At 45.7% G+C, this 21,166-nt stretch overlaps 1 protein-coding gene and 1 pseudogene across 2 annotated transcripts; one reads left to right on the forward strand and one right to left on the reverse strand.

The window, feature by feature from the left end:
- Nucleotides 1-14,191: 14,191 nt before the first annotated feature.
- LOC308247043 (small ribosomal subunit protein eS8-like) lies at nucleotides 14,192-14,783 on the reverse strand (annotated as a pseudogene). The gene has a single exon. The product of its transcript is annotated as a small ribosomal subunit protein eS8-like (transcript).
- Nucleotides 14,784-18,063: 3,280 nt separating this feature from the next.
- On the forward strand, nucleotides 18,064-20,591 carry HILPDA (hypoxia inducible lipid droplet associated). Its single transcript, XM_080664081.1, is given in 3 exon segments — nucleotides 18,064-18,201; nucleotides 20,189-20,404; nucleotides 20,407-20,591. Coding segments are annotated over 2 exon segments (189 nt in total). The 5' UTR covers nucleotides 18,064-18,201; nucleotides 20,189-20,256; the 3' UTR covers nucleotides 20,448-20,591.
- The last annotated feature ends 575 nt before the right edge of the window (nucleotides 20,592-21,166 follow it).

The raw sequence follows: 21,166 nt of genomic DNA on the forward strand, positions 1-21,166 counted from the left end.
ATAGTGCTGATATAAATATTTGTGTAAAGATTGGTATGAAAACACATGTTTACATGTTTTCAATTCTCTTGGGCATATAAGAGTAGAATTGCTGGGTTAAAGTCTATGTTTAATATTTCAAGGAAGAGCCAAACTGTTTTGCAAAGTGGCTGCATCATTTTAGAATCCCACTAGCAATGTATAGGGTTCTAATTTTTCCACAGTCTTGTCAAAACTTTTTATTGTCTTTCTTTCTTATTTTAGCTGTTTTAATGATTGTGAAGTGGTCTCTCACATGATTTTGATTTTTATTTCCTAATAACTAATGATGCTGAGCATCTTTTCATATGTATATTGGCTACTTTTATATCTTATTTTTTGCATGACAGAGTCTACTTTTTTCATATATTTTTATTGATTTCAGAGAGGAAGGGAGATGGAGAGAGAGATAGAAACATCAATGATGAGAGAGAATCATTGATTGGCTGCCCACATGGGGAATCAAACCCACAACCCAGGTGTGTGCCCTAACTGGGAATTGAACTGTGACCTCCTGGTTTATAGGTTGACGCTCAACCACTGAACCACACTGGCCAGGCAAGAGTCTTTACTTTTAAATGATTACCAGTACTGGTAATCAAGTAATAACATGTAACAAGTTCTGGAATTCTATCATCTAGTAATTTTGATTAAGAGATACTAACAGCACCCCAAACAATTATACTAGTATTCATTGTTCTAACCCTTAGCCAGAAAGAACTATTTTAAGGCTGGCTGCTGCTTTACACAGGTTACAAACAACTATTTACTACTTTTTCATAGATAAAGCCCTGACCTTCAAGAAAGCTTCAGGGAAAACTAATGGGGGAAAAAGAGAAAGCTTTGGGGGGAACATTTTTTAATCCCCCCTTTTTTTTCTTTTAAAAAAAAAGTGTTTCTGTGAGTTTTCTGGTGCCTGGCTGTAGCCTGTACTTCCCAGACCTGGGAGGGAAGTGTGGGGGGGGGGGGGGCAGAAGTGAGGAGAAGGAGTGCCAGGGTGTTTCTCAGCATCTAGAAGGGTTCAGGAATCTGGAGAAGGGCTGCGAGTAAATTAATAAAGAGACTAGAAATATAAATTTGGAATACCTGTGGGAGCCAGAGGAGACCTAGCTTCAGTAACCAAGTTCTCCCTGAATCTCTGGACCCCTAGCTCTTTATTAACACAAACTAAAGGCCCAGTGCACAAAATTCGTGCACGGGGGGGGGGGGTGTCCCTCAGCCCAGCCTGCACCCTCTCCAATCTGGGACCCCTCGAGGGATATCCCTCTCACAATCCAGGACTGCTGGCTCCCAACTGCTCGCTGGCCTGCCTTCCTGATTGCCCCTAACCGCTTCTGCCTGCCAGCCTGATCACCTCCTAACCACTCCCCTGACAGTCTGATTGATGCCTAACTGCTCCCCTGCCAGCCTGATTGCCCCTAACTGCCCTCCCCTGCAGGCCTGGTCACCCCTAACTGCCCTCCCCTGCAGGCCTGGGTCCCCCCCCCCCCCAATTGCCCTTCCCTGCAGGCCTGGTCGCCCCCAACTTCCCTTCTCTACCAGCCTGGTCACCCCTAACTGCCCTCCCCTGCAGGCTTGATCACCCCCAATTGCCCTCCCCTGTAGTCCTGGTCCCTCCCAACTGCCCTTCCCTGCTGGCCTAATCACCCACAACTGCCCTCCCCTGCTGGCCTAATCACCCACAACTGCCCTCCCCTGCTGGCCTGATCCCTCCCAACTGCCCTCCCCTGCTGGCCATCTTGTGGTGGCCATCTTGTGTCCACATGGGGGCAGCCATCTTTGACCACATGGGGGCAGCCATCTTGTGTGTTGGAGTGATGGTCAATTTGCATATTACTCTTTTATTAGCTAGGATAGAGGCCTGGTGCATGGATGGGGGCCAGCTGGTTTGCCCTAAAGGGTGTCCTGGATCAGGGTGGGGGTTGCCTTGGGGTGTGGGGGAGCCTGGGCGAGGGGCCTATGGTGGTTTACAGGCCAGCTATGCCCCCTGGCGACCCAAGCAGAGGCCCTGGTATCTGGGATTTATTTATCTTCTACAATTGAAACTTTGTAGCCTTGAGCGGAGGCCTGGGCCGGCCAGGGTGTGTGGGAAGTTTGGCTTCCTCCATTGCCAGGGAAACCCAACCCTCCTGCTCTCTCCAGCTCTGTGGCTGCCGCCATTTTTGTTGGGATTTATTTATCTTCTATAATTGAAACTTTGTAGCCTTAAGCGGAGGCCTGGACCGGCCAGGGTGCGCAAGAAGCTTGGCTTCCTCCATTGCCAGGGAAACCCAAGCTTCCTGTTTGCTCCGTGGCTGCAGCCATCTTGGTTGGGTTAATTTGCATACTTGCTCCTGATTAGCTGGTGGGTGTGGCTTGTGGGTGTAGTGGAGGTATGGTCAATTTGCATATTACTCTTTTATTAGATAGGCTTGCTCTAAAGCAAAGCAGATATACATATCAAAGGTAAGGTTTAGTATAAAATAGGCATTGTCAGGTTTGGGAGAACTGCTCTCAGCTGTCTGGCAGCAGGCAATCATATGTATCTTCAGGTTTGGGAAAATGCCTACAGCTGTTCAGCTGTTTGGCCAGCAGCAGGTAATAACATGTAGATTTTCAGGTTTGGGGAAATGCTTTCAGCTATTCCAGCAGGCAATAACATGTATTTCAGCCCTACTGAAGTCCCAAGTTCCATCAACCTTTTGATGAAACTTCTTGCATTTATGACATGCTGGAATTAGCCTCCAGCAAAGGAGGGTGCCATAAATAAATAAATAAATAAATAAATAAATAAATAAATAAATAAATAAATAAATAAATTTGTTTCTTACTACATCTAAGAAAGAAAAAGCCAATATTATTATATATGTGTTGCTTGAGCTAAAAGGCATAGAAAGACAATGTATATCCATTAAATTTCTAAGAAATATGAGGTAAAAAGATGAAAGCTTTGGATAAGCTCTACATTTGCACAAAGAAAGTAGATTACCTGTTCTCCACAAAGTAAAAGGACCTACTATATAATATACAGAAATAATTTAATGCCTTTTCACACTCAAGTTTTGCAAAAATTTCATATTCCATGGAGGCATCTAAAATGTGATAGTTTTCCTGGATTTCTGGCTAGATGTCTCAGACAAAGGTCAAGAGGCTATTCCTGTTCTGCCCAGGTTGTGAGTTCGATCCTTAGCAGGGGGCATGTGGGAGGCAGCCAATCAATGTTTTGCTTTCACATTAATGTTTCTCTATCTCTCCTTCTCCCTTCCTCTCTCTACACATCAATAAAAAAATAAAATTTAAAAACGACATAAGCCTGGCCAGCATGGTTCAGTGGTTGAGCGTTGACCTATGAACCAGGAGGTCATGGTTCGATTCTGATTCCTGGTCAGGGTACATGGCCAGGTTGCAGGCTCAAAACCCAGTGTGGGGCATGCAGGAGGCAGCCGATCAATGATTCTCTCTCATCATTGTTTCTATCTCCCTCTCCCTTCCTCTCTAAAATCAATAAAAATAATAAAAATAAAAAGGACATAAAATCTCAAAGGTTCAATTTTGCCTACCTCAAGTAAAATAACTTGGCCATCTCATATCTAAAAATGGGCTAATTAACCCTGAAAGACTTGGAAGAATCTTGTCTTTTTTGTTTTGTTTGGCTTGGTTTTTGTTTTTTGTTGTTAATCCTCATCCAAGGATATTTTCTCCATTGATTTTTAAAGAGAATGGAAGGAAGGGGGAGAGATAGAGAGAAAGAAACATAGATATGAGAGAGGCACATCGATTGGTTGCCTCCCACACGTGCCCTGACCCCCGACCCAGGGATTGAGCCTGCAACCTAGGTATATGCCCTAGACCAGAATCAAACCTGTGACCCTTCAGTCCACAGGCCTAGGCTCTAACCACTCCCTACCTTCCACCATCTCTAAAAAAAATCAATGAAAAAAATACCCTTGGGTGAGGATAAAAATTTTTTTTAAAGAAAGAAATGGACTTTAGAAAAAAACCAAAACATTGGAGTAAACAATATCACTGCTATAGTTTATAAAATGTATGGCAGATGTTCTATCTGTCCAAATATAACCCTGAAAAAAGTCATTCCACAGGTTCCAAGGACATTTCCCACTTCCTTTAGATCCATTTGAGTTATGGTAATTGGATTTAATCCAAATGCCACCATCTCAAGAATACAAATATGTGTTACTTATTATTTGTATGGTTGAGGCATTGCCTTTTGAGAGAGCAACAGCCTTAATGGTAAGTAAATTATTAGAAAAATAATAATTAATTCCTAATTGGGGAATTCCCTCTGAGTTACAGTGACTGAAGGACTCATTTTACTGAGCAAATAATGCAATCAATTTATAATATTTGGCCTATTCTACAGCATTTTCATTGTGCCTATTACTCCCAGTTCTTTGGTGGAACATACAAATGGCATTTTCTAATTTTGCATGCAAAAAAAAATTAATTTAGGTACAAAAAGAACCCCCTGCATTTTGACCATCTTAAGTTGATATCATTCCTACTTAAATCTTCCCATTTCTATAAGTACTTGCAACTAGTCTTCTTACTATTGTATAACTTCAGGAGTTGTAATGGGGGCTGGGGCTGGGAATTTCTGGCCTTGCAGGCAGGATTTCCCATGTTAATTTTAGTCTTATTTTGAGATCTGTAGAGTATGAACAAAATTCTAGGGATATTGTGTAGTGGGTTGAAAGGGTGCTGCTTGTGGTTGAGCTCCAAGGGACTGTAACCTCTCTAGTCATCCCAAACCCTCTTACTTGTCTCAGTTTTTCTCCCCAGCTGTCTAATACAGCTGTGATGACTCAGAGCACTAAGTAACCAATTTTTTATTTTATTTGCAATTATTTTTTTTCTCAAATATATTTTATTGATTTCAGAGAGGAAGGGAGAGGGAGAGAGAGATAAAAACACCAATGATGAGAAAGAATCATTGATCAGCTGCCTCCTGCATGCCCCACACCAGGGATCAATCTTGCAACCCAGGCACGTGCCCTGACCGGAAATCGAACCGTGACCTCCTGGTTCATAGATGGACGCTCAACCACTGAGCCATGCAGGCTGGGCAGTAACCAATCTTTATGTGTGATTTCCTGGGCAAATCAGTTATTTCATTACAGCTGAGTTGGAATTCCCTATGGGGCACCTACACATCATGAAAGATGCCCTCTGACACCTCCACATCGATTCTTAGTCACCTAAGAATATCCAAGAGTAGAGCTGCAGGAAGGAAATGCCTCTTATCTTTGGAGCCAAATGAGTTCAGGCTCTCATTTATCCAGCAAAAGGTTTTGTTCAGACTCCCAGAAAGCAATTCCAATTGAAAAGCCAAAGTTAAACTCCAGCCACTCATTTTTCCTCCTGTCCCACCTTAGCCTTGGGTCTCTCAACCCTTAACCTTTAGTTTCACCTCGAGGATTTTAAAAGCAACTCAAATAAAATCAGGGCCTTTTACCTCAAAACAGGGAGGTCTGGAATTCCAACTGAAACTCACCCAAGTTCAGTTGATGCACAACAAGAAGCCAGTGGGACACCATGGGCCCCTGCTGGTACCAAGCATGGATCTGGGTCTGCAAGGTGGTTCTGGTGGGCTTCTTTGGAATCCTGCCGCATTAAGCCATGTAAATGTCAACATAAGAAACGTCCAAACCTGTAAGAATTTTTTTTTATGAACTTACTTGTGCCAAACTGATGACGACTGCCGAGAAGCAAAATCTCAAGGGAATGAGAGAATGCTCCAGAAAATGGCAGCTTTCTACTTATTTTATACATCAGAATCAAAGGAGACATAAGGGGATTACATAAAATCCACTGGTGATAGATTAGGGAGGTGGGAGAAAGCAAAGGGGGAGAGGAATATCTGGGATTGATAAAAAGTACAAGGAATAGAAACAGTTCTTTTACACAAGGAGGTGTAGAATAGTTATGGTTAACAATTAACATGATTTGTGGTTTCTGCTCTGGTGCCGTGGTTGTGCTTTGAAGGAGGGAGTGTGGAACCACTTGATACTCCAAAGGTATGTTATCTTAGATACAAAAAAAAAGGATGATAGACAGGCTCAGTTAAGTTAAAGATTGAAAATACCACCTAGGACATGACTACCTGCCTTGAACAGCTTTTAGTTAGAAAGTTTTCATTTCAGACCATTGTATGTGCTTACTTTAGTTCTCGTGAGTTTGTAAGGCCACCATGCATAGCTCCTCTGAGCTCGTCAGGTTTAGTGTGTGGCTCCTTTTTTGTCCACACACTAGTGAGCTTCCTGCTTTGAAGGCAAAAGTATGGCTTTACTGGGAAGGAGTTAAGAGGGTGAACCCACCCTCTGGGGAGGAAATGCAACTCTGGCAGGTGGACAGCAGTCCTGGGAAGAGGACTCTCAGAAAAGGAAGGCAACATTGTCCAGGGAGCAAGTCAGGCGAGCTCAACCTCGGGAGCAGGTTAAGTTGAAACATGGACTCTGATTATAGCAGCTACTTCACAGTCCTGTCTGGCACATTAAAATGCCCTTTCCTTGGTCAGCTCTGTGATGTAACCTGGGGGTGTAGCAACTGCAGGGTTGGTTACTAAGCTTGGTTCCAGGCCCTTGTCTTTTTTTTTTTTTAATATATATATTTTATTGATTTTTTACAGAGAGGAAGGGAGAGGGATAGAGAGTTAGAAACATCGATGAGAGAGAAACATCGATCAGCTGCCTCCTGCAACTCCCTACTGGGGATGTGCCCACAACCAAGGTACATGCCCTTGCCCGGAATCGAACCTGCAACCTTTCAGTCCGCAGGCCGACGCTCTATCCACTTAGCCAAACCGGTTTCGGCCCAGGCCCTTGTCTTGTGCCCAGATTATGGAATGATTTTGACTTGGTGGCCTTTCCACTGGGGGCCTCATACATGAGGCTTCATCCTCAGGAGACGGGTTCCCTTTCACAGGGCACTCCATTTGTGGGAAAGGACTGTTTAGGTGTGCTGGCCTCTGAGAGCTGGTGGGGGTGGATGACCCAGCTTGGAAGAACTAAGGGAACTGCAGGCAGCCCACATCTACTATTTAGGTGATTCACCCAAAGAACCTGAACTTCCTGAAGTGATGAACCCAGGACACAGTTTCACATGCACAAAAACACCAACAGTCACATGCCCCTTGACTAAGCGACCTGCACCAGGAGGCTGGGGAAAACCACATGCCCAGGCACTCTGGGGCAACAACACTGAGAACATCAACAGGCTCAGAGCCACTGACAGGGCCAAGGCTCCTGGTGTACCCACACCTGCCCTGACGTACACACCCAGTCCCAATGTTCATACTCAGAGCTCCCTGGGCCCTACACATCCCATCACCCACAAGCTCATTCTTTTGGGTAGAACCCATTTTGAGTGAGCCCCAAAGCTGTTGGTTTTCTTTGCTATGAAAAAGAAATTCTGCATATTCCTCTCTCCCTGTTCTCAGAGAGAGAAGAGGCAAGGGTCAGCTATATAAGTAATTACAGCAGCTTGAGAACAGGAAGCTGCTGGGATCCCATAAAAGCACTGAGTTATAGAATATAATCCACTAGAAGGAACCCTGGAGCATTACTGGAGCTCAGTCAGTTTGTTTTAATAATGAGGAACTTGAGGCAGGAGAGAAGAGATTTGCCCATTGCTCTGGGCTAGAGAGTCTTTGAACTTGAGTTTGGTGATGTGAGTGGGATGGGTAGAGAGGATTCAGGTTCTGTCTAGCTAAAGGTTTTAGTGAATTCAGGGGGCTTACTGACCTTTAGTGCCTGTGAATGACAAGAGCTTGATCAATAGAGAGCCACTGAGCACCTGGTTTGTACAAGGCACAGACTAAGGGTATATACCCTGAGTAGCCAGATTATTATGATCTCAGAACGCATAATAATCTGGCCACTCAGTGTACATCCTATATAATAAAAGGCTAATATGTAAATTGTCTCCTCGACCAGGAGTTCGACCAGCAGGCAGGCTGGCCGGACCCCACCCATGCACGAATACATGCACCGGGCCTAATATATATATTAGAGGCCTGTTGCATGAAGAGATTAGGCCTTCCTTCCCTTGGCTTCCAGCACCGGTTTTCCTCTGGCACCCGGGACCCAGGCCTTCGCTCTGGCCAGAGTCTGCCATCTTCGTCTTCCCTGCAGACTCCGGAGTCTGCAGTCTTGTCTTCACTGTGGCACTCCACTCCTGTAGATCCCTTCGCCCCCTGCCCTCCCTCTCATAGCAGGCGTCCTGCCCCGCCTGGCCACTCTGCACCTGGAGCAGCTGGGCGGCCATCTTTGGCCTTCTAATTTGTATACTCACTCTGATTGGCTGTGGGCGTAGTGGAGGTACGGTCAATTTACATGTTTGTCTATTATTAGGTAAAATACACACACACACACACACACACACACACACACACACACACACACACACTGAGTGGCCAGATTATTATACGTTCAGAGATCATAATAATCTGGCCACTCAGTGTATATATACTAGAGCCCCAATGCACAAAATTCATGCAAGAGCAGGCCTTCCTTCCCCACGCTGCCGGCACTGGCTTCCCTCTGGCACCCAGGACCTGGACTTCCCTCACAGCCCTGGCTTCATCTGGAAGTTTGCCCGGAAGGACGTCTGGTCTAATTAGCATATTACACTTTTATTATTATAGATGGCAGAGATAAGTGAATAAGTACAATGTTTGTAATAATTTTTAAGAATGATACAAGAGGTTCTCTGGATAGAATCTGCTTATCAGTTGAGAGACTCAGGAAGTGATACTTCAATCTGCACAAGAACCAGGGGTGGGGACTGGGGTGGTTTCCAGTGCCAAATGTGAGAGCTGGGAGCCTGAGATGCCCAGTGGTTTTAGCTGCCTTTCAGGATCAGCAGAGGAGGGAGTGGTTGGGGCGGGGTTCAGAGGGACTGGAGCAGGGAAGATTCCACTGCAGAGCATTTCCTGAAAGCAGCTTCTGCCCTACTTGGCTGGGATCAGAGGCAGCAGGAGAGCCCCCTGCCCTCCATTAGCCAACTGGGAGCATAGCCATGGAGTTTGTTGGCTGCCAGCTGAAATGTCTGGGACATCTGTGTCTGGGGAAAAGGTGCCATCAGGCCAGGAAGAGGGAGAATGAGCCCCTATGTGCACATATATATATAAGTATAGGGCCGGTGTGTGTAGCACACACAGAAGAGGGAGAAGTAGGAGCTGTAATTTATGAATGAAAACATCACAGAAATTGGGAGAACCCCATTGCCTCCCAAGCCCTCTACACCAACTTCCATCCCCCTAAGAAGAAAGCAAAAGACACCTCCTCCTGCATCTCCTGCAGCCATTTGCCAAGCAGCACAAAGCTCATTCCAAGCCTGGCTAGGTCAGCTGGCCTTGAGACAGGCCAGTAAGCCAGGACAGGTGGAATAGGGAAACTGAGACAGATAGTTGAACAAACTGGCAGATTAATTTAGAGCAGAGCAATTTTAGCCTACCTCCCTAAAGATAATATCTAGGCCTCAATTGTATTTCAAGTCCAGGCCCAGAAAAGCAGCAAAACCAAGTGGGTGATACCAAGACCAGTTACAAAGACTAAGGACCCCTGCCCTGACACTGACCAAACAGTGGAGGCCACGACCTGAAAAAACACACCTAGGAAATTGATGAATATTCTGCTGAAACCCTCCCCTGAGAACTCCCCTAAGATCCCCGCCTGCAAGAACGAAAAAAAAACACCTCAAGACAAAGGGCTCAGTGCTCCCTCTCCTTCTGGAGAGCAGCCCCCGCCATTTCCTTTCCATTCTTCTTCCCTCTCTTCTTCTCCCACAGGTACATACCTCCAAACTCTAAAGGACCCTAGGAGGTTTGCAACCAGGGGAGCAATGGGCAGTGGCAGCTCGTCCCAGACTAATCCTCTGAACCTGCCCCCAAAGCCTCCTTTTGCTTCTTCTATGCTAAACCCTTCCTTGTTTTACTGTCCCCAGCTTTAATAAACATCCCCTCATAGTCACCTGGACTTATGCTGTGAAATTTTTCTGCATGAAGTCATACTACCCACATACTACCGACTGGCCCTAGGCAGATAGCTGGCAGGACCATGTCCATTGTCTGGTAACAGCCTGCACTCCCGAGTCTCAGAGACCCCACTCTATTCAAGGACAAGAGGACCTAAAGGATTTCTCTAGGTCTTAGCATTGAATAGTTTATGATTCCATGAAGGAAGGAGAGCAAAGTGTCAACACACGGGTTTAACCTAAATTGTTAGATGGACATGACTTGGCTGACAGCACAGAAAGAGAAAACTCTCTTAAATACATGTTTTAAGTGACTTTCCCTTTTGATTCCTATTACTTACAGAAGACAGGACTAGAAAGTACATAAGCCTTTACTGAGATAATGAAATAGGGGCTTCTTAAACCCAAATCTTTCCTAAGCTTTTTTATTAACATACTTTTTCAGAACATTCAGTGAAATTCTTTTCTTCTTCTTACAACATATGCTTATAATAAAACATTTTAAACTATCAGAAACTATAAAATTAATTCATAATCCACCACCCACCTTTAGAATTCCCATAAGCCCAGGCCCTAGCCAGATAGCTCAGTTGGTTAGAGTGTTGTCCCCATACGCCAAGGTTGCAGGTTCTATCTCTGGTCAGGGTACATACAAGAAGCAACCAATGAATGCATAAATAAGTGGAACGACAAATCAATGTTTCTCTCTCTCAAACAAATAATAGCCCTGGCTAGTGTTCTCAGTGATTAGAGTGTCAGCCTCACACTCCTACCAAAGAGTCTTAGGTTCGATTCCCGGTCAAGGGCATGTACCTGGGTTGCAGGTTGCAGGTTCGATCCCCAGCCCTGGTCGAGGCTCGTTCAGGAGGTAACCAATCATGTGTCTCTTTCACATCGATGTTTCCAATGTTTCTCTCTCTCTCCCTCTCTCTTTCTCCCTCTCCTCCATCCCTCCCTTCCACTCTCTCTAAAAATCAATGGGAAAAATACCTCAGGTGAGGATTAATAAAAATAAAATAAAATAATTTTAAAAAAGAACTTCCACAGGCCCTAGACATACCTGATCACATTAAAATATCTCATATTAAAAATTACCAAGTTGAAAAAAAATTATCAGGTTGAGTTGAACTGTCTAGTTGATACAATGTTATCTTTTGTAGAGCTTTTAATAAATGTTTAATTTTAATTTTGCCTTTAGAAAAAAATTTGAAGACAATAAATTTTGTTTTCCATATCACAAATATTTTTGAGTTATTGAAAAGTCCATAGGCCTCAGGCACTGGTTCCTCTTGTGACTAATGAATAAAAGGGTCCTATCTAGTGAAAAATAATGCTAATATTAAATTAATGTTACTATTTAAGAGTGTTTTCTCTCTCTCTCTCTCTCTCTCTCATGGCCCATTTAGTTTTTTTGTTTGTTTTTTTATTAATCCTCACCTGAGGATATTTTTCCCATTGATTTTTTAGAGAGGGTGAGAGGGAGGAGGAGAGATAGAGAGAAAACATCCATGTGAGAGAGATACATCACATCGATTGGTTGCCTCCCACATGCTCCAGGTACATGCCCCTGACCAGAATCAAACCCGTGACCCTTCAGTCCACAGGCCAAGGCTCTAATCACTGAGCAACCAGCTAGGGCCTCATTTAATTTTGAATACTGTTTTTTCTACTCTGTATTGTTCATCCAGCATTTCCTAAATGGAGCCTGGGGATAGAGGTCTATGGTGCCTTCAGGACTCATATACACACACACCCACACACCATACTAGCTACAGCTCCTTAATGGAGGTTCTGGAAACACACACTCTGAGGAAGAAACACTTAGCTGTAGCTCATTTCCCTCAGCCCAGCATTTCACAGACAAGAAAACTGAGGCCTGGAGAAGTGACTTGCCCAGGTCAGTGGTTAGTTAGCACTAGAACCAGACTCAGAATTAAGGTCCCAGGTAGGGGGTGAAGAAGACACCACTTGCCTTGGCTGCTCTCTGCCCATCTTTCAGGGCTGGCTCTGCCTTCCCTGGGCACCCTCCTCGGGTGCTCTGAGCTGCCACAGCCCTTCCATTCCACTTCCACCTCCCACCGCTGCCACTGCTCTTGACCCAATTTCCCCATCCAAATGCACTTGACTGTTTTCCCTTCATTGCATATTTGTTGTTGTTACCATGTTGCACAAGCAATTAATTTACAAAACTTTAGTAAATTTTCATTTTCCCCCTGACTATAAAAGTAACAGATGCACACAGAAGAAAATTTGGGCAAAAAAGAAAAAAGAGGCTCATAATCATATGACCACTGTTAAAATGTTGTTGCAAAATAAATACAAGTAAAATAGAATCAACCACTGAGCAGCTGTTCTTTTTTTAAAATATGAAATACCTCAGATATACAAATATTAGTGTTTAATCATTCAATAAATATTTATTGAACATCTACCATATGCCAAGCACTGCTCTGGGTTTAGGTACATGGTAATTGGACAAAATAGTCCAAGTCCTTGTCCTCAAGGAGCTACTTGTAGTGGGGAAAGGTAGATAGATGATTAACAAATAAATATAAAATAGGCTTGCTGGTGTTGAACACTACAAACTAAAAGTGAAGCCGAGTAAGGGAGATAGAGATGGAGAGGATGGGGAGTGCTGCTTTACATAGGATAATTAGGAAGGCCTTCCTGAAAAATGACATTTGACCAGGGTCCAGAAAGGAGTGAGAAAGCGATACATTCATTCATGCAACACATTCATTCAACAAATGTCTATTGAAAGTGTTCCAGACTCTGAGGATACAACAGAGAAGAAAAGAGACATTCCTTTCTAGGCCACCGGTCCTCTCCTTCACTGCAGACACCTGCTTTGTTCCACCCAATGGCTTGAAGACTGAATAGCTTAGGAAGGGAAGGAAGAGAAAGAGCTACCCTAAACGTGTTAATAAAGACTTAAATTATCTAAAATTAATGAATATCTATCCTCCTCCCAAGTAAGATTTGTTCAACTTTCTCTGCTCACCACTGCCATCTTAGTTTAAATGTTGACCAACTTTTACTGCATGCTGTTATTTCTACTGTCCCAAAGTAATCATTAAAAATAGTTTTGAGTAGTCATAGTTTGTTTAATCTGTATGTTTTCTAAATGTTTACTCACTTTCTTCTTGCATCTCACTATTTTCTTCCAGGTTCAGTTTTTTTCTTCTTAAGTACATGCTTCAAAGGTTTCCTTAGCAAGGGTCAGTGGTTAACTCTCTGTTTTTGTTTTTGTCTTTAAAGGGTTTTTAAATGAATTTGAGAGGGAGAGGAAGGGAGAGGGAGAGAGAGAAACATCGATGTGAGAGAGATACATCAGTCAGCTGCTTCCTGCATGAACCTCTACCAGAGATTGAGCCCACAACCCAGGCATGTGCTCTGACTGGGAATCCAATCGGCAACCTTTCAGTGCACGGGATGACTACCACCCAATTGAACCACACTAGCCATGGCTCCCTGTTTTGGTGTATCATTTGAAAATGTGTTTAATTTGCCCTGATTTTTAAAGAATAACAGCTTTATTCAGATATAACTGACATGCCAGAATTCACCCTTTCAAAATGTACAATTCAGCCCTAGCCAGTTTGGCTCAGTGGATAGAGCATCGACCTGCGGACTGAAGGGTCCCAGGTTTGATTCCAGCCAAGGGCACATGCCTGAGTTGCTTGACCCCCAGTAGGGGACGTGTAGGAGGCAGCCCAATCAATAATTCCCTCTCATCACTGATGTTTCTATCTCTCTCTCCCGTTCCCTTCCTCTCTGAAATCAATAAGAAATATTTTTTAAAAAATAAAATGTACAATTCAGTGGTTTAGAGTATATTTACAGGGTTGTGCAACCATCACCATTGTCTAATATTAGAACATTTTCATCATCTCAAAAAGAACCCTGTACCCATTAGCTGTCACTTTCCATTCTTTCCCCTCTCCCTCAGCCCCTGGCAACTAGTAACCTACTTTTTGTCTCTACAGACTTTTCATATAAATGGAATCATACAATATGAGTCCTTTTCTGTCTGACTTCTTTCACTTGACATATTGTTTTCAAGGCTCATCTGTATTGTAGCATGTATTAGTATTTTTTTTTTCATTAGTCCTCACTTGAGGATATTTTTCCCATTGATTTTTTATTTTATTTTTAGAATAAACACCTTTATTATATGAGCTAAGATAGAAGGGAAGAGGATTTATTTGCCTTTCCGGGCCTTGATTTTCCTGATAGAACTCCAGCCCCTGGCCCTCTAGCACACAGCCATCTGCTCTGCCACGCTGGCCTGGTCTGGAGCGATACAGGCAAGAAGACTGCTGATTTGGTGTCCTTTTTCTTTTCATCAGATTTCTTCTGAATTTTCTTTGAGGTTGTTTGTTTAAAATCTCTTCCTCCTCAGGAGTCAGCTTGGCCCCTCCTTGCAGCCCAGGGGCAGTGCGTAGTGGGTCTCGAACCGCTGTCAGTACGGGCGTGCTGTCAATGAGCACAATGCAGTTCTTTACTAGGGTCTTGGTGCGGACCAGTTCGTTGTTGGATGTACTGTAGACAACATCAATAGTCCTTGTTTTGCGCGTACAATACTCTGAGCCCCCGGAGAAGTTGCCCACATCCAGCCTCAAGGCCCGGTACTTCTTGTTGCCTCCCCGCACTGGGACTGTGTGTATGTGGCGGGGTCCAAATTTAGTGTTGCTAGCAGGGCAGCCCAGCTCATATTTTCGCTTCCTGTGGTAGGGCTTTCTCTTGCCCCTTGTCTTGTGGCGCTTGTGTTAGTTGTCCCGAGAGACACCCATGGCTCGGTGCTGGCTGGAAAGAGCTCCACTGATTTTTAGAGAGAGTAGAAGGGAGGGAGGGGTGAGAGAGAGAGAAACATGGACCTGAGAGAGACACATCAATCCGTTGCCTCCTGGTCCGGGACGGGCCTGTAACCCAGGTACATGCCCTTGACCAGGAGTGGAACCTGGACCCTTCTGTCCTTGGCCTGATGCTGTAACCACTGAGCAGAACCGGCCAGGGTGCATGTACAATGTATTAGTGTTTCATTTTTTATGGCTATATAATATTTTTATACCACATTTGTTTATCCATCAGCAGTTGATGTACATTTGAGCTGTTTCCACTTTTATTGGCATTTTTAAATAAAGCTGCTATGAATATTTTTGTGTAAGTTTTTGTGTGAACATGTTTTCAGTTCTCATGGGTTCATACTTAGGAGTAGACTTGCTGGGCATATGGTAACTCTATGTTTAACTCTTGGAGGAGCTGCCAAACTGTTTTTCACAGCCGCTGCACCTTTTTACCAGCAACGTATAAGGGTTCAATTTTCTCCACATCCTCATCAATGCTTATTTTCTTTTTGTTTTTTAAGTAAATAGCAATCCTCCCCCTCCAAAAAAAAAAAAAAAAGAGAAAAAACAATAAATAAATAAATAGCAATCCTAGTGAATAGGAGGTGATATCTTATATGTCCTTTCTTGGGAGTTTGTTTTAACTCCCTTAGAGTTTAGGAGATGCTTGCCTGTGGGAAAGGAGAGGCGGAGGGGAAGGCACAGGTGTGTTCCTGGGAGGGTTAGAGAGAGCTGGGACATTTGTTTTAAGGATTTTAAAGGCTGGGTGTTTAGGGGAGGATCTTATTCATCAGCATTATGCTGATACACCAAAATGAGATTTATTCTCTTAACTTCATCTGTCCTTGGATGTGGTTACTGGCAAATGGCACTAATTGGATTTCTGCTTTCTCTGGGAGTAGGGTGATTTAAGCTATTTACCCTCTGGACGGGGAGGAGAAGTGTAAACTATTTATTTTTAAATGTGCTTGGCTTAGGGAAGATAGGGTTGACTAGGTGGCTGCAAACTGCTGTTTAACTATCTGTCTTTAGTTTCCTTACTCCACTTGTCCTGGAATTTTCCTAGCTTCTTACTATCCTATAACCGGGGGGAAAGCACCAAAAGTTTAAAATCAGGATGGATTCTGAGGAACAGACATATAGCCTTATTCAAATTTATAAGAGTTTTAACAGGAGAAATTTACATACACACGCAAAGCAGCTGCTTGCTCCCAGTGGTGGCCGGCCTAGAGGAAATCGACCTCCTCCCAGGACTGGGTCTCTTTTTGATAGCGGGTTGATAGCAAAACCATATGGTGGGTGGTCACGTGGACCACCAGAAAGAGCAGTACATTTCTGAGTAAGCAGATACCCTCAGGCAGCTATCACACTGTATACATGCATTAATATCCTTCCTGGGGCCTGGCGTGTATCGTTGGGTAGTATTCAGCTTTCTGGGTAGTCAGCCAAACCTGAGGCTGTAGAAAGTTAAACAGTCACAGACGCTTAAACAGAGAGCCCCGAATTTTCTAGACGCCTTTACTCCGGGAGCCACTTTAAATCTCTGAAGTGAGTTCCCCTACAGCTCACTATAACAAACAGAACCTAAAGGAGGAGGTTACTGTGGAATTCCTGTGTTCACTCACTGAACAGAGGCTGAAGTCCCTCGTTGGGAGTTTTGTAGTCAACGATAGGGACTTATGGACTGTTTTCTATGAGTTGGGCAGAGTTCTCAGTGCTTTATGTGGATTAACTCATTTAATTTCCAGGTAAGAACTGTTATCATCCCATATATCAGTTGAGGACACCAAAGTACAGAAAAGTTTTAAGGATTCGCCCAAGTTCCGGAGCTAAGCAAGTGATGGCATTTGGGACACCTGGAAGTGATTTCAGAGCTAGAGCCTCTCCTAGCAACAGTGTGAAAGAAGAGTCACCGAGACGAGCACAAAAACAGACGAAATTCTAGGGTAACGCAGGGCCAAAATTCCTGCGGGCCGAGTAAAAAAACTCAATTTCCAAGCGCCTGCCTGCCAACACGTTTTCAACCCGAACTTTCTCATTTCCCGGCCTCCCCTCCCCCTCGGACGGATGCCTGACAGCCCAGGATGCAGGGGAAAGGTCGCAGTTGGGTTTTGGCTCCTCCCTTCCCGTGCATTCAGTCCCGTTCCAACTGAGCCCACACAGCCCGTGAAGATCCCGGGTTCTTGCTCATCCAGCCCCGCACTTTAGCCCAGCACGCAGAACCGCCAGTCCTAGAGCTCAGAGGACCTGCCAAGAGTCATCAGCCCGCCAGCTTTGGCCCTTACCCCTCCCCTCCTCTCCAGGAGGCAGGCTGTGAAACCACCGGCAGCTTTCCCTTCCACGGTGGCTTGGATGCTCCTTCCAGGGGCCTCCAGGACTCAACTCTGAAATCTGCCATTAGGCGCATTCAGGACAAAACGTCTATCGTTTGCGGGGTTGGGAGGGGAGTGCTTAGGCTCCCCAGCCCCCAAGCCTGGGCAGAAGGCTGGACTGGGATGTCTTAGCTCTTTGGTTCAATCTGAAAGCATCCTTAAAAATTCCCTATGGCCACCATTTTAGGTGAACAAACTGAGGCTCGAGTGCAAAGTGACGTTCATGTGCAGTTAGACACGGACACCAGGGCTCCTTAAGCAACTGTGAGTCAGGAATTCATTATTCTCGGGATTTAGAATGAAGGGTGGGGGTGGCGTCTGGAATCTTGTTATCTCTAGGAAGTGAAACTCCTAGAAAGTCAGCTCTTCAATCCCCCAATGGAGAAAACTGGGGCTTGGGGATGGGGTGGTGGTCTGATGCCCTCTGCCAATGCAGAATCCATCCTCAGATGCCCGCACTCCATCCCAATGCAAGAGGAGGGCTGGATTGGGGAACGCCGGGGTGTTTTCCACCGGTTTGGTATGGGGGTGGGGGAAATAAACTTTCTGATTCCTTCCAAAGTTTCCTGCAGCGGGGAAAGCAGTAAAACATACACACCTAGTCTCTGCCGACCGCACTGACTCACAGAACCATGGTGCGAGTTTTTTGAAACAGCTGCGACCCGAAGCCCGGGGACCGCCCCAGACCACCCACCGCACGCGCCGGGGGGACGGAGCCGCCGACGAGGGGCGGAGCCGCGGACGTGCCGGCGCGCGTGCGGACGTGCGGCAGCGTGCGGGCCCGAGAGCGCATGCGCGGGCTCCGGGGCTGGCGTTGTCTATAAGTGAGCGGTGCGCGCGGCCTTTCCCTGCGACTTGCTGCTGACTGCGCGCTGATCTCCTGAGGGTCGTCTGAGTCGCCTCCTCGCGCTCCCGTTGGACGACTTTCCTCCCGACTCCTGCACGACCTGCTGTTACTGCGAACCGGCCGCTCCCGGCCCTTCCTCCAGCAGGTGAGCGGCCCTCTGGCCTTGACCAGCTCCCGCCTCCCGCCCCCATCCTCGGCCTGCCTGCCGGGCCGCCGCCTCCTTCCCCTGCACTGTGGCAGGGCTTTCTGGAGCTTCCCTCCTTACTGCGCCCCCACCCACTCCTCATCCCAGGAGGGGCCCTCACTAGGATGCAGGTGGTCCACTTCCGTGCTCGCCGGTGCTGGGGTAGTAGGCGTCCATGCCATGCTCTCCCAAAGCACCCTGGCACCTCCTGCGCAACTGCCGGTGTTCTTGCCTGTTGCCCCTGGACTGTAAGCCCCAAGAGGGCAGGGTTCACGTCTCCAGGGCCCCGTGTGGCCCTCGTACCTTCCAGGGTGCTTAACAAGTTGTGGGTAACCAGAGTATTTTCTTTTACTAAGTGAACTTGATAGATTCGACTTAGAATTACTTTGACCTTCAAAAAGTTTTATGATTAACTCGAACCTTAATGAGATTTGAGGGAGACTTCCCAGGCAAGTTGCTTTCTCAAGGGCCTGTTTTTGTGTGTGTGTGTGTGTTGTTTTTTTAATGTGTTTTTATTGATTTCTTTTAGAGAGAGGAAGGGAGAGAGATAGAGATAGAAACATCAAAGATCTGTTGCTTCCTGCACACCACCTACTGGGGTTTGAGTGGCAACCCGGGCATGTGCCCTGACTGGGAATTGAGCTGGTGATCTCTTGGTTCATGAGTCGACCCTCAACCACTGAGCCACACCTGCCTGGCTAGCACACGTTCTGATAGTCCTGTTGTAGGCCTCAGAACAGCACCCGGTGTCTGACCCGTGGGGTCAGACCAAACCTGGGATCAGCGACCTCGATACTTGGGTTCTGTCTAAGAAAGAATTCAGAGCCAAGAACCAAACTGTAAGAATAATTGATAAATCATAGAGGTAGAAGAAGTAATTCCTAGAAGAAATGAGTTATGGAGGTAAAGGAGTTTAGGAGTGAGGAAGCTAATGGTAATTGCCTGGGGCAAGGAGGGAGAATGGGAAGGGAAAGGCATGGGCGTGCTCCCTGGAGGGAACGTGCACTGGGTACTCCCTACTAAGGGTTTTAAGGGTGGAGATTTTAGGGAAGTCCCAGGAGAAGATCACAATAGAATATTCAGTAGTTTTCCAGGTGTGTCTTTTCTGGGTTGTGTTCTCCACTGATTGATTGGTAAGCACAGGGCAGGGGTGGTTATTCAATGCTGCTGGTCCTGCCTTGGAGTAGCTGGTTTTGTTGCTTATCTGAAGCATAGATGTTATCTCTAGGGAGGAAAGGTCTGGAGGGTCCAAATGTGCTAGGGGAGGAAAAGCCACCCTGAAGGTGAGGTCCCACCCTACAATTGATTGCCTGTTCCTAGGCAACTGGGGCTTTCCACCCTGGTGACCTTCTGTACCTGGCCCATCCTCCTTGCTCTGCTCATGTCTAACTGCCTACAACAGTCCCTCTCCACCTTATAAAAGGACTCAGTTCTTCAGGAAAGTTTCTGGTCCCTGGACTGTGGCACAGGGATTGTGCATTGCACCTGACAGGGAAAGTAAAGGTTTTTAGGTTCAGAAGTAAAAGTTTTAAGGAATGCTCGTGAAAAGAAACAAGACGGGCTCCTCACCCATAGAGTTTACAGTGTAAATACACTTGAGCTTCTGCTGTGGAAAAACATCATGGGTCCCTGTATCCTGGCTGGCTGGGCTTCTCCCTTAGCTCCATGGGAAGATAGAAGGGTCAGGGCCAGATGCATGCATATCCCAAAAGGCTCTAGACCAGGGGTGGGCAAACTTTTTGACTCGAGGGCCACAATGGGTTCTTAAACTGGACCGGAGGGCCAGAACAAAAGCATGGATGGAGTGTTTGTGTGAACTAATATAAATTCAAAGTAAAGGAGCGAGCGGAGGGGAGAGCAAGAGAACCGGATAGAACAGCCGGATCCGGCCCGCGGGCCGTAGTTTGCCCAAGGCTGCTCTAGACTAATCTTGCCTCTCTTTCCTCAGGACCCAGAAGTCTTCCAGAAGCAGAAGGCAGCTCTACTGTTCTGCAAAGGAGTGGGATCCCTTCAGCTATGAAGCATATATTGAACCTCTATCTCTTAGGTGTGGCGCTAACCCTGCTTTCCATCTTTGTTAGACTGATGGAGTCACTAGGAGGCTTACTGGAGAACCCACCACCTGGGAGCTCCTGGACCACCAGAGGTCAACTAGCCATCACAGAATCCCCAAGAGCCTTCCAGAACATCCATCCAGAGGGGTGTGATAAGACCTCCCTCCACCAGCTATAACCTTGGAACACTGGCCTAAACCTGTCCAGCCTGGTGTCCCAGTTCCTGGGCAGGCAAGCTCAGCATCAGTGTTAGCAGAGAACTGTTACTAGGCCCTGGAAGGGCCCCTCCGTCTGGATGCTCCTACCCTGGGAAAAGACTGTTTGATATGCAGGTGTGAGTGGGTAGCCTATGGTTGTGGATTGGAGTGATTTCACTCTTCTCCCCAGAGTCTGCTGTGTGCTTTGATGTCCTTGGCAGCGTGGCTCTGACCTCTCTTAGATGAGGGCTTGTGCTGTAACTTCAGCTGTTGGGAGATGATGGTGTTTTCAGCCCTACTTCCTAAACATCTGTGAAGAGTTCCTTTGGACTTGGGTGGCTTATGGTCAGTTTCTTTAGTGTTCAGCTTCTCTTTCGTGTAAGCTCCTCTGTGTGTGGGTAACAGTTAAAGAGGTGTGAGTTGGAAGTAGGGAGGGGAAGATAAGAGTGTTCAGTGTCCAGTTCTCACTTTTATATTTTTAAGTCTTCCAACTTAGTGTGTATGTAGTGGTCTGAAGGGGACAGTGGGATGAAGCCTGCTCAGGACATGGGCATTATAGCCACCATGTGGCTTAAGTGAATTTTTCTAATGAAATAAAATTGAATACATATTTCCACTGTGTGTCATATTGATTTCTGCCCTTAAAATTAGTGGTTAGGGAAGGGTTAATTCATA

The sequence above is a fragment of the Plecotus auritus genome (genome assembly GCF_963455305.1).
Source record: "Plecotus auritus genome assembly, chromosome: 4".
NCBI lineage: Eukaryota > Metazoa > Chordata > Mammalia > Chiroptera > Vespertilionidae > Plecotus > Plecotus auritus.